This window comes from Phoxinus phoxinus, assembly GCF_949152265.1.
Source record: "Phoxinus phoxinus genome assembly, chromosome: 3".
Lineage (NCBI taxonomy): Eukaryota > Metazoa > Chordata > Actinopteri > Cypriniformes > Leuciscidae > Phoxinus > Phoxinus phoxinus.
In genome coordinates, this window is record NC_136878.1 from 27,073,350 (window position 1) to 27,087,230 (window position 13,881).

The 13,881-nt window shown below is 38.6% G+C and overlaps 1 protein-coding gene across 3 annotated transcripts in view; it reads left to right on the forward strand.

Moving 5' to 3' along the window:
- rhobtb4 (Rho related BTB domain containing 4) overlaps positions 1-2,976 on the forward strand; it is a 53,365-nt gene extending 50,389 nt beyond the window's left edge. For 2 of the 3 annotated variants that reach the window (XM_079605897.1, XM_079605896.1), the window contains one exon: positions 391-2,976. In XM_079605897.1, coding sequence (XP_079462023.1) covers positions 391-572 — 182 coding nt within the window. In that variant the 3' untranslated portion in view covers positions 573-2,976. The remainder of the gene's footprint in view (positions 1-390) is intronic. The other variant, XM_079605898.1, reaches the window with a different exon arrangement.
- Positions 2,977-13,881: the final 10,905 nt, after the last annotated feature.

The following is a 13,881-nucleotide window of genomic DNA, read 5'->3' on the forward strand; positions in this document are numbered from 1 at the left end:
ATAATAATTGTGTCAGTTTTTGTACTGTACTCTACATAATTTTCTTTCTTGGTATCAGAGTAGACATATCAAAATAAAAATATCAGAATATTTATTACATAAGATGTAGGCTATATGAATAAAAAAACTATTTGTCACTGGGATAAGTAAAATAAACAATACATTTATACAAAATAAACAATTTTGTACTCCATTTGCAAAAAGTTCTTACTTTAACCACAAACCTAGCTAAATTATGTCTTATGTATACAACGCATAGTATATAGCTATGTTGCTTCTCAAGTAAATGTATCTCGTTGCAAGGATCTTTAGATATTTTGACTGAAAAAACAACAACAAGACAAATACTGGACAAGAAAATTATTTTCATCTTCTCGTTTGTTCTTCCAGAAACCCAGAAACACTTTGAGAAGCATCGCTGGCCCCCTGTTTGGTTCCTGAAGGAGGAAGACCGCTACCTCCGTTCTCAAAAAGAGCGGGAGCGCGAGGAAGAGATTCTACGCAAGCAGCACACCAAACGGGGCTGGTGCTTCTGGAGACATCCATCCTCTTCAGCACCCCACATTTCCTGAGGGTCTGCCTCCATCCATCCATTCAAACCCCCAATACCCCTCACCCTCATTTCAGTCCAGAGGCATGTAGCCAAGCCTGGGGAGCCCTGTTTTTGCTTCAGTGCGTCCGTCCCGACTGCTGGAAGCCGGAGGCCTCTTTGCCTCTGAGCTTTTGTCTTCCCTCCCCGTGCCGGGCCTTTGCGGGATGCCGGCCATAAGAGCTCAGAGCGTGCGTGTCATTAAACGGGAGAAGGCTTGAAGAAAGTCTTAAATCTTTCTCACCCTCAATGTTACGTGTTTTGCTGTGCGAATGCAACAGGTCCTGTCGCAGCATCACATAGGGAACGGCATCATTGCAGTGACCTGCTTTCGCCTCTTAAGACTGTTATTATTATACAAGACCACACACACAAACACACACGCACACACTCACACCAGCACACCGTCTGAGCGCTGGCGCCCGGGCACACGGATGCCGCATGGTGCTGCTGTGTTGAGCTTTTCTCTGTGAGACCTGTTTCTGGGAAAACCGTCATGTCCAATGCCTACAAGCTGAAACATAGCTTAGCTTTGAATACAACTAGCAACTAAAATGGCGGCAGGGATATATACATTTTTGTTGTTGTGGTTGTTAAAATAAAGGGGTGGTAATTGCCCCGCCTACATTATCAGTGAAAAATTCTCCATTTTGGATCTTCCACAGCCCCATATTGGCTCTGAATACCAATTGTGTTGCCTACTGAAGAACTATTTTTCAGATCACTTGTCCTGTCACTAACTTTGTTCATGTAAAAGAACAGAAACGGTGGGTAGTTCAGGTCTGTCGCTCACAAAAAGGCTTTAGGACAGCACCAAAGACAGACAGGCAAGTCATTCAAACACAAACGCCTTACCAAAATCTGCTGAAATGAAAACTTGACAGCAAGTAAACTAAGAAATTAGGGCTATTTTTACCACTGCCAGGAGAATATTAACAGTCACAGCTGTTAGATGACATTCTGTTCGATTGAGTTTTGTGAAATGACCACTAGCAAGCTCTCCAACTTGCTTGCCTTTCACCTCCACCACTGGGGGGCGCCCATGGCTTCTGAGTTTACCCTGCTTTAGAAAGTATTAGCTTACTCATTTGTTTGTCAATTCTGGGTCAGATCTTCACATCCTTGTGAAATACACTCGTTTTTGTAGCACTAATTCATTCTTGGCTATTGGCGAACCAAAAAGTAAGTTCCGCTGCAAAACACATGAGGCCAAGGCACTCGAGAATGTAGAAAAAATATATGAAAAGCCTTTATTTAAGTTGCGCTGTTTCTTGTTCCTTCGCCGCTCCCCTCTGTTATTCCTCTGCTTTTCTACCTCTGCAGTTAGCCAAACTGAGGGAGAAACTATCGATCCACTTCCTGTAGTGTTTGATGCGTTGCAATGTGACGCTTCACTTTGCACTTTACACATGCAGATAAAATGGGTGCTCAGGATTAGCCCTGCTAAATGTTACAGCTTTCCACCACTAACACATTATCTCTTTAAGGGACGGTCATACTTGAGTTTGAGCACGCAACATTTCTTCTGACACTGCAATCTTTTTGATATGTCATGCGTTTCTATTCAACGTAGAACAAATAATAATAATAAATCTAAAAATATACAATCTACTCCTCTTTCATGCAACGCAGCAAACCTGCAGATTTAAAGTTTTTGTTCTTTTAATTCGTCTGAGAGGTGACGCCGTGTTGTTCACACACATTCACGCAATGCAAATTTGCAGGTCAGAGTTCACCAAATTTGAATTTTGGGAAGCAGTGAAACGCAAAACTTCTTTGCATTTCCGGTCCCCAGCTTTCACATCAGTACAAATGGAAGTGAACGGAACGGAAAGTGTAATGTGACCGTCCCTTTACACAAGTTTACCTGTTTTGACAATCTTAATAACAAAATATCCCGACATAAGCTCTAAATCAAAAGTGCATCTTCCTTGTTTGATCGAAAAGCTTTCAAAATGTCAAGCTTTTTCTTCATGGAAACATGTTTTGTGGTTAAACTGACGGTTTGGTTCCTGCTTTCAGATGTGCACCGTGAAGCGTCATTAGCATCCGTTTGTCTCGACTCCCTTCCATCTGAAAACATGAGTGCCTATGACCATGTTACACTTTCCCTTCTACATTCAAGCATTTCTCGGTGAAGCATGTTTGTTTTGCCTGTTTCGTGCCTTTTTAACAAAAGTGTTATTAATAGCTACTTTGGGAGTGAATGAGACATCAGAGACATTTTAAGTTTTCCATGCCACCCTTTTTCTATTTCTATCTTTCTGGGTTTGCTTCCTCAAGACTGCGCCCTGCTTTTCACACCAGACGAGCTGAAATCATCAACAGCTACAAAAATAGACACGCAGAGCCAATGCGCTCACACAGGCCGATCTGCACACAAATAATAAATAAATGACAAAAGAAGTGGGAAAACCGAGAGCAGTAAGGTCACCGTGATTTTGCCAAGACAGACGTGTTCCTGGATCAACATCAATTGTTGATCATGGAACAACATTCCTGTCTGAAAAACATAGTACCAACGCTTTCCCTAACCCTACCCATAACTTATCCCTAAAATCAGAGGGGAATGATAGGTGAATAACCTAGAACAGTCATGTAGAAGCACCTAAACCTGACATAAACTGTAAACGTGTGCCTCAAATCTGATTGGTTGATTGGAAGGTTGGTCCAGTGGCGTTACTAGAGCCCCTAAAGAGACATGGTGATGGAAAAAAAGGTGAGATGGGTGGAAAAATTATTTGGCAATGCTTTTGCCTTCTCTCGCAAATGTTTTGCGTTCGCTCGCAAAATGTTTGCGCTCCCCCGTGAAACTTTGCGTTAACTTAGTTAACCTGCTAGTAACGCCACTTGTGCAGTATCTATTGGGGCAGACAAATAAATGAATGTTTAGAGATTCCACTATGCCTAAAGGCGTTATAATTAGTAAAACAATGAATGTACGACCTTACTGTGTATTTGCAGACTGGCTCTGCGATGAATTATGATCACAGCTTTTCTGTCTGCCCCTTGAAGTTAAAAAACCTCACCCCAGATGAGCGCTTCGAGAACACTACAAACATCGGCATGTTTACTGGGATTGAAAGCATCGTCGCGGTGGTGATTTCGGGCTTGTTAGCACTTTTTTTTGTTCTTTGACTTTGCTTTTGCACTTTTTTAAAATATGATTTGGTCTGCCTTTGATTTGCATGGCATTGACTGTTTCTAAACTATTGCTTTTAAAACATTTTGTAGCATAGAACGGTTTCTTCCATTAAACGGTGCTCCTTACGTATTTTGTTCTTTTTTTGATCCCTCATACTTGCTATAATATTTTTTTGTCGGTTGCTCAAAGTACCTTGTGCTTTAATCAAATATGCCTTCGTTAACTCGGACTTCGAGGACGTGATGTATGTTTTTAGTTGATTTCATATAAATAGTATTAGAAAAGGTCAATTTGCCTGTAAAAGGATTGTTCAGCCCAAATGCAAATTCTGTCATTTACTCGCCCTCCTGTTTTGTCTGTATAATGAAAGTCTCCTCAACTCAACTTTATTGTATTGACAAAACTAAATATATTTTGTCTTCCACAGAAGAAAAAAGTTCAGACTGACATGACAGAATGTTGCTTTTTGGGTGAACTGTGCCTTTAAAGTTTGAGATTGGTTCAGGCCCTATACAGTGGCTAACAAAATGAAAGATCCCTGCTAACAGTATAACTGCTTGTTAAATATGCACTTTAGCATCAAATTTGATACAGACAATGTTCTTTGTCTGTTTACTTTCAATTTAACAATAGTCTTGACTGAGTGACACTGTACAGTATTTATCGGTGCACGTTTACAGGTAAGATGTGCATGGGAATGGTCTAAGCGCTAACTTGTATGTAATTATAAGTAACTAGGAATTATCATGCACTTTTGTCTTGATGAAAGAGAAACTAGCCCTGATCGCAAAAGTCCATCCAGAACTCTCACAGATCATTTAGACTAGATGTTTATCATGTTCATTATTAACAACACATTATACAGTAGTTCGATTGATTTACTAGCAGTAAAGAAAAGAAACCCAGTTTATACGAAAAATGAGAGCGCTTGGTAATTGTGGTCTATTCTTGAGTTACCGTGCCTTTAATTGAAAAAAAAAAAAATCTTTCTGAAGAGGTCACTGCCTTTAGTTTTGAATAAGGTAATTGTAGTACACACACACACACACGCACACACACTTCAGCTGACAGCCAGCAGACCACTGTATTGCTCCTTCTGCATGCCTGTGGCCAGCATGTAGCAATACCCTCTGTTCTTCGAGTGCTGTGAAATACACACACACATTTTGGATGTTTTCATCCCTCTTTGGTTGTGCTGAGCTGAGTGGAAATCGTGCTTGTTGTGATCAGACTGGTTTTGATGAGAGTGAACAAACACATGCACGTTAACAAAGTCAGAGGCACACTTGCGCCCTCTACAGTCAGTAGAAGTTTTATTTTGTTTTTGTTTTTACAAGGCTAAGGGTAATATAAATTAATGTAGGACAGGGGGTATGTGATATGTTACACAATATGCTCTTTGGAATATGATTTTGGTTTGAGTGTATTTTTTGTAACATACTAATACCAGACAGCAGTAATTGCAGTGATTGTCTGATTTTTTTTTTTTTTTTTTTTTTTACTGAAAACTCTCACATTTTGTATTAAACTGGAACAGTTAACCACATCTTAATGCTTGTAAAATGAATAATCTGACCTCAGGTCATAGGCAGAGACCACTTCAAGCCCTTGTTTCTGTTTGGTTTCAACAAAAGGGCCGTATTACTTCTCTAAACAGCATCTGTCAGTTATAGTGGAGCACTTGCATTCCCCTTGGCAGACGCTGTCTCTCTTTCCAATTGTGTGGTGAGGTGAAGTGTTCCTTGCCATTTTTTATTGTCTTCTTGAGGTGAGGTATAGGTGTTCGGCTGACCCTTCCCTTGACCTCTCTTCCTCTTTCAAATCTGTGACTATTTAAAGCTGTTTTGCACTTTGCGGTTTTCTTTTTAACTTCTTGGTTTGATTAGTTATTGTTCATGTCCTAAACCCAAAAGTTTCTGATTCTGTAATTATTGTCCTTGTTCTGAACCAGAAAAGCACACACACACATACACCATAAACACTACTAAGGGCTTTTAATATACAAAATCAGAATGTTTTTGCTGCTGTTGCAAAAAAAAGAAAAAAAAAGAAAAAAAGAAAATGTTTTACTGAATCGTTTGTAATATTTTTGAACAACTGTGATTTGTACAAAATGGAGCAAAAAAGGTTATCTGTTTCAGTATTATGTTTGCTTGGCTTTTAATAAAACTTAACTGAACTCTTTGAACTCATTATTTCTTTGTGTGTTTATGTTTTTTAGAACATTGACTGTAATTTTTGGTCATAATGAATTTGTTACATTAACATATTAGCATCTTTTTAATATAAAAATCATTTTCATGATTACATTTAGGCTACTATTCTCTCTCTGGCTTGCATATAAATGGGAAACGTTTACGCAATTTTATGTGAGATTTGTATCTATAGCTTCTTATGTGGAAAGTATGTTAAATGTCCTGCAGAGGGAGACATACACGGTTTCATACAAGTGTTTTTAAGCACTTTCTCTTGTTAAACGCTATGCATAAAATATAGCCTTAAATATATAAATTATATTGTAATTCGGACTCTCACAGTCCTTTTCTATTTCCAGTGGCTCAGGTTTGTAACAGTAGTAGGCCTAGCTTACTATTATTCATCTGGCTGTTGAGTTGACTTCTTCACAATGTAACTGACTAAATAGCTGAGACATCATAAAGTTACTGCCTACCTTCCCCAGGTCCATCAAATGCCTAGACCGAATCAGATCAAAATCTCTGTCTCTAGAGGAGATTTAATAAACCCGTTGTAGTATGATGAGTTTTTGGTTGTCAAACAGTCATGTTTATGATTTCAGTAACATTTACAAATAAGGTTTCATTTGTTAACTATAACATGAACCAATATTTGACAATTATTCTATAGGATTTAATCATTTGTTAATGCCAATCTGAACATTTAATTATATTTTCAAGATACAACAAGGCCTGGTTCCACAGACAGGGCTTAGATTAAGGGTTAGTTTACCCAAAAATTAAATTTCTGTCATTAATTACTCACCCTCATTAGCCTGGGAAAACCCAGACCCTCTCAGTTGTAACTGAGTTAGGGTCTGGCAAAGCTCCATAGACAATTCATTTCCACAGGGGCGTCACCAACGGACGTCGGAAAGATCTAAAACCAATCAGAGCGATGAATGACATGACGTATGCAGAGCGACGGAGAAACATCTCGAGACTCTCAGCAATTCTCTGTTTGTGTTAACGAAAATGACCATTTTAAATCGCTTGAAACAGACGCGATAGCTGATTCGAACGAGTGATGTTGTGATGTTCCACGGCGGCATCCATGTCTGTAATGTACAAAATCTGCGACACCATCTCTGCTCTGACGTCATCGCGTAAAACGTTTCTGATTGGTGCCGCGATTTCGGCGGATTGGAAATGGTCTGGGTTTTCCCAGGCTACACCCTCATGTCATTCCAAACCCGTATAACATTCCAGACCTTTTTCATCTTCATAATACAAATTAAGATATTTTTGATGTAATCCGAGAGGTTTCTGAACCAGCAGCAGTACCACATCTTTAAAATAGTCCATTTGACTACAGATCAACCTTAATGTTATGACGCGATGATAATACTTTTTGTCCGCAAAAAAAACCCCCTAAAATAACGTCTTTATTCAACAATTTCTTCTCTTAGGCTGTCAGTCTCTGACGCTGTTCACGTTGTAAACACAGTGCAGTCGTGGTGCTCACGTGAACGCGTCTCAGAACCCAGAACTCTCAAACTTCATCAAACATATCTTCTTTTGTGTTCCGAATATGAACGAATGTCTTACGGGGTTGGAACGACATGAGGGTGAGTAATTAATGACAGAATTTTCATTTTTGGGTGAACTACCCCTATAAACCAGGATTAGGCCTTAGGACAAGTAGCTAGCTTTTATAAACGTGACTTAGAAAAAACATAACTGGTGTGCATCTCGAGACAGAACAATGGCACTGACATATTTTAAGATATTTCTATCTATCTACTATCTTAAATCTTGTCTAAACCGGAGGCTAAAGTTGTATTTGAAAATGCTCTGTGAACTAACATGAAGATGCATATTTTGATTAACTAACATTAACAAAAGTTAATGAATGCTGTAAAAATATATTTCTCATTGTTAGTTAGTTATTTAGTTAGTTAGTTAAAGCATTATCTAATGTTAACAAATGAGACCTTATTGTAAAGTGTTACCATGATTTCAATGGGACATTGGTGGTTGCTGCATTGTTTGAAGGAATAGCCTACACATCACAGGAAATAAGTAATCCACACACACACACACACACACACACACACACACACACACACACACACACACACACACACACACACACGCGCACACACACACACACACACACACACACACACACACAGCAACATTTCCAGTAACACTTTGAAGGGGCAAAGCCAACACATATGCTGTAGCCCCAAAAGAGAGGGTGTCTGTGTAGACGGGTGGCTTACAGACCAGAAAGTCTCTTTGGTGTGTGTTTTTGAAACACTGATTACAGCCCTGGTGCTTGTGTCATCAGATCTGTGACTAATGTGTTCGGTGGTGCCACGGTTTCATTCATGACGGCCAGAAACACTGTACGAGAGCACAGTGTGGTAACATTCTCCAAAAAACTCAGTGCCACATGGTGGATATCTAGAAAATCTTGTTCTTTCTGAACTAAATAAAATGCTTTTGTCTATTCCTCTTTTTAAAGTTCTAGGCTTTTATACAATAGAAAAAAATCATTATTGTCACAATAAGCTAAATACATGACCTTGCCATTGCATTCCTCTTCCATTACATCATAGTCTTATCCCACTTTAAGCAGGGGGCTGAAATTTTTTCCCTTCATGCCATCAAGAAGTAAAATTTACCATAAAACTTATAAAACATGAGTAAATGTCTGAAAAGGCCAGTGGCATTGAAACGCGTTTTCATCTTTTGCGGCTAGCAAACATCTCACAAACAATGGCTGATGGCTGGTACCACAGTATGCTCAATTTTCTCCATTAAACTTTCCTTTAAAGTCTTGTTTTGTTTAATGTAATGTCTCAGAGGTAATGCAATCATAGATTAAAGGGGTTACATCTCATTGTTATTAAAGGGGGGGTACAATGGTGTTTCATGTATTCAGAGTTGTTTACAGTGTTAAAGAGATGGATTCTCATGCTAATAATGGCCAAAGTTTGAAAAGTTATTTTGAACGAATAACAGAGAATTTCTGTGCTGAAAATCATACTTCCGGGTTGCAACACGTTTCGGCTGGTTTTTTTCTATCGTAGATCTAATGACGTAGACCAGAGTGGAACTCCTTATATGAGCATTTCTCTCGGAAAAGCGCGTTCACGCACACATCGACCAGAGGAGAGAAAGACCGCGCTCATCGACGCGTTACTACCGGAAATCATCATCTGCAGCGCTAAATAGGAATGGTTGATGTCAAGAATGTCTCCAAAAAAGTGTGTTTTGGGATGTGAGGGAAAGTTTACCTTGTTCAGCTTCCCAAAGAACCCAGTGTTACTGCTGGCTCAAGCTGCTCCCGCTTGACTCTATAGCTCCGCCCACGCCCAGAATCAAGGACCTCGGCTTTTTCCGGATAGAATCGGAAAGCTGTATTTTTATTTTATAAATATGATGAAACTAAAGACTTTTTGGAGATATGAAGGACGCACTATTACTCTATAGGTACTCAAGATTAACATGAGATTGACTGAAACTAAGTATTTTACCCCCCCTTTAAGCTTTTATTGTCCAGAATGGGATTTCTCAAAATTATAATTTAATTAATGTGTTAATCCAAAACATGAAATCAACAAAGCAAAGTCACAGACATTCCTGACTGGTCCTGCATGTCTAAACTCACTCACCCCCTCATCTTATAACAAATTCCTCTATATTACTGATGTCCTTGTGTCTTAGGGCTGTAATACAGGGTGAATGGCAATGGTTCTGAAAGCAAAATACTTTAATATCTGGGTACGTTTAGTCTTTCTCTGCAATTATTCAGCTATCTGTTATTCAGCTATCTGTTATCATGGGAAGTCACTGGACTGCACAGTGTAAATCAAACCAGACAATCAATTGTAATAAAGTTAAATAATATATGTCTTGTACTGTAGCCCATTGAGTTGCAGAGACACTTAAAACATTTTAAAACTGTTTCACAGATGTTACATCGTGTTGCATGAAAAAGTCTTGCAAAGGTCACAGTCTCTTAACCATTAATATTGTCAAAATATGAACCATGTGCCTTTTTAGGGATTCTACAAATCTTTTTTTTTTTTTTTTACTATTTATGCCTCTGTCGCCTACACTGTAAAGTTCATGCTGCCTTCAAATTTTAAGTTTAGCAACTCAAATATCCAAGTTGTCACATAGTACAACTTCACATTTCAAGTTGACTAAACTTCAAGTTTTAAGGCAGCACTTACTTTTTAAGTTGAAACAACAATTTTTTTTACAGTGTGTGTTGGTAATGTCTTATGTAATCAAGTTTATGTTGTGCTGTTATTATTAGGTAATGTTACAAGAGGTCATCTTGGCATTGTTGACGTATTTGCGTCCAATACAGTATGTTCAACCTGATCGCACATTGGCAGCTTGCGCCTGTCATATATGTGTAAAATACGTTTTCTGGCCTTACAGCAAACATCCCAGCAAGCAATTTTGCTTTTAAAAGACGTCTAATAGCCGTCCAGACGTCTAAAACAAAGCAAAATTTGGGCTGTCAGTGGAAATTTAATAGATGTCTAAACCAAATCCCTAGAAAAGTCGTTTCATTTAATTTCTTTGTTATTCAATTGATATTCTTGGGCTATGGTTTAGTCTAAAAAATTTTTTTACTGACAACCCAAATTTGGCCTTGTTTTAGAAGTCTGGGCTGTGTTTGGACGGTTATTAGACGTCTTTTAAATGCAAAATTGCTTACTGGTTACTCATCCACACAGACACCTCACCTGCAGTGGGCAATTTACATGTATCAACTACGTCTCCTGTCAAAAAAAGAAGGAGAACAACATCCTGCTTTGGCCTCAATTGGTGTGATGAACATTAATGGAAAATGTAATTAACACGCACAAGAATGCCAAATGTGGGAGTGCAGACTGTGACCAATAAAGCATGAGATCTTCATCTTCTGGTGTAATGAGCGCAGCACAACATAATGGCTATGTAAACAGGCTGGAACCAGTGGAGGATGTTCCCTGAAGCCTCCTCACAAGAGTGTGATAATATTGGAAAGAGTAGCAAGCGTTGTTTGACCTCGTAACGTCCTTATGTCATGAGAAAGCAAACACATATTGCTTACAACACGGAAATCCAAACCTTTGAAGCAAACATGTTTTCCTCCCCCGATTGCGAATCTTTGCCCCCCGTATTACTTTAAACTCATTGAGCTGAAGAAAGTCATAACTTACACTGTGACATCTTTAGGAAATTTTAGGGTTGAAATTATGCACAGAATTTTTTTTTTTTTTTTTTAGAAATCTGACAATGTACAGCTCCATATGATATGGGGAAATCCTGTATGTCTTGGACATGTCATTTCAAAAGGTAATGAATTCCCAGGAAGTCAGTCCTGATAATGCTAGCATTTACTTAAGATAAAGCATTCGGGGAAGAAAAGAAAACACAGTATCAAAAGTCCAGGAAAGGTTGATGAAATGCTGGATGCTTGAAAGAGATGGAGAGAAGCAAGGCTAACAGGAAACATATGATGAAAAAGAGTAATGACTACGAGAGGGCAGAGGTCAAACTATAATCCTGGACTCAAGGCATATATCTTTGGTGTGTTGAACTTTGACCTCTTTCAGGTCTAAACACATCGAAGTATGACTGTGTGTGTGTGTGTGTGTGTGTGTGTGTGTGTGTGTGTGTGTGTGTGTGTGTGTGCATTGCATGTGTTTAAGATGTAAAGGCTGACAAATATAGCAATGCTATAACAGACAGGACTGGTCTTGAATGTCTGCGATGCTGCATTCAACTTTTAATGAAACTTAAAATATATTATACTGTTGTAGAGCAGAGCAAGGTCCCCTTAAATATGATGATTTGCTGACCAGGAACAAGAGTGTTTTTATGACTAACATATTTTTTGCATGAAAACAAATCTATTTACCGTAGACTGTATAAGGGAAATATTATGTGTATAATAACGACAATATCTTCTTGTGCGGCCGGTCACATTTACTATTGCTCTGTGAAATTTCACGGGTCAGAATCCAGACATTCTTTTGAGAATGTGATAATATTGGAAAGAAAAACACCCTTTTATTTCAGGTTTAAACATCTAAGAGTTGGCCAACTCCGGTTTCGTCGAGCAAATAACACGTCCCGCAGAAGTCACTTTCAAACCAAGCAGCTTTCTGCTCGCCTGCAAGGTGAATTTGCGTGACTAACTTGAATAAGCGCAGAATTTGCATGGGGAAATTAGACCTTTTTTGTGTTTTTGACCTTTTTCTCCTGAACACGCAGAACCCTATAGAAAGGACTTTCGCAAAGCAACAGTAAATATAACTCCACCTTTACTTTTACATTTTTAAATGTTTAAATTCATTAAAAGTTTAATTCATTAATAGGGATAGTTTTAAAGGGATAGGGATAATTATCATCAAGCCATCCAAGGTGTATATGGGGGGATGTTTTTTTTTTAATGGTATTTTGTTTTCTTCACTCAAATTGTGTACAGACATGCCCTTGCTCTCACTTTCAGTTTGAGAAAACTATACTAGAAAGGCCAAGGTATAGAAAACACATTTATCGACTTGATGACAGGGACTTCTTCAGGCTCAGTCAGAACACAGAGCTTCATCCTCCATGTTGTGTACGCTCCAACATTATTCCAGTGCTAAGTGTATTCCTCTCAAACATTACAGCACTTTAATAATCTTTCATGGCACTCAAAGGAAATACCAAACACGCTGTCATGTTAAGCACAAAAGCATAACTGTTAAAATCTGTCTACAGGGAAGGCAACATGAGGCAGAAAGCTACTGATATCATGAAGGAATTCTGACATTTTAGCACCCGTTTCTTTTAGACCATGTGCCTCAGCTGGAATATTTTATATTTTAAACATCCATTTGAAAGGGTTGAACAGCATTTTAGACAGGCAGTGGGGGCCCTTCACAAGCAGAGCTCTACAACATGCAACTAATTAAACCATAAAGATAGATGATGTAATGCTTAAAGAGTCAGACGGAGGAAAATGTGGGTTCAGTTCCCGTTCACGGCTCTGTGTCTGTGTGTGTGTGTGTGTAAGAGAGAATGAGAATGGTATTCCTAAAGAGTAATATTGAGCAAGGAGGATCTCAGTATGAAGACTTAACTTTTCTTCTCATGTGGGTCAGTGTCTCTTTTTTAGTTTTAAGGATCTTTTATCATCATATGGAATCCTTATAAAATAACACTGGTGTGTAGAGAGAGAAAGAGAGAGCAATAGTATGAAACTGGGCATTGTAGCAACAAAGCCAATTTAAATGGAGACTATCAAGTTCAGTTCCCATGAAATCAGCCTTGCTGGGGCAAGGGTCCCTCCAGAGATCAATGCACTGTAAACGGCTTCTCAGCGGGCTGCCAAGCGCCCCAAAGACTGCTCACAGGAAGCCTCTACAAAAAGAGACTGGCAGCTCAATAGCGTGCCAATGCAGGACCAGCGCGGACTTCCAACCAAACTTACACTCATTCATGGACAGGCTTCAAACATTAGGCACGGAATAGGAGGAAAGATCACATTTTATTTTATATTTCTCTGTCTTTGCGGAATCCTGAAAACAAAAACACACGTCAAGTAAAGCATTAAACTAACGGGTTTTCAAACTTAATTTTACCAATCCTCGGCTCAGCTGCTTGGCCTCTCTTTTTTAAGTGTCTCTCAAATTAAGTGTTAATTTGTTCAATTATTGATATTATTTAAGATGACTGTCAGTGTAGGCTACTATTACGCTTCACTTTGCTGTCAGACTTGTTTTATTTCTGTTATGGTTGTCAATAAAATTAAAAAGCAGAATGTAACAGTAATATCGTCAAATACAGTAAATGTGTTTTAAAAATGATCCCAAGAAACATTTTAGATAATAATCGCTTTCAGAATATGTAATTGTTTTGATGGATATAAATACCAATTATTTAATTTAGCAAACAACATCTTTTTAACATCA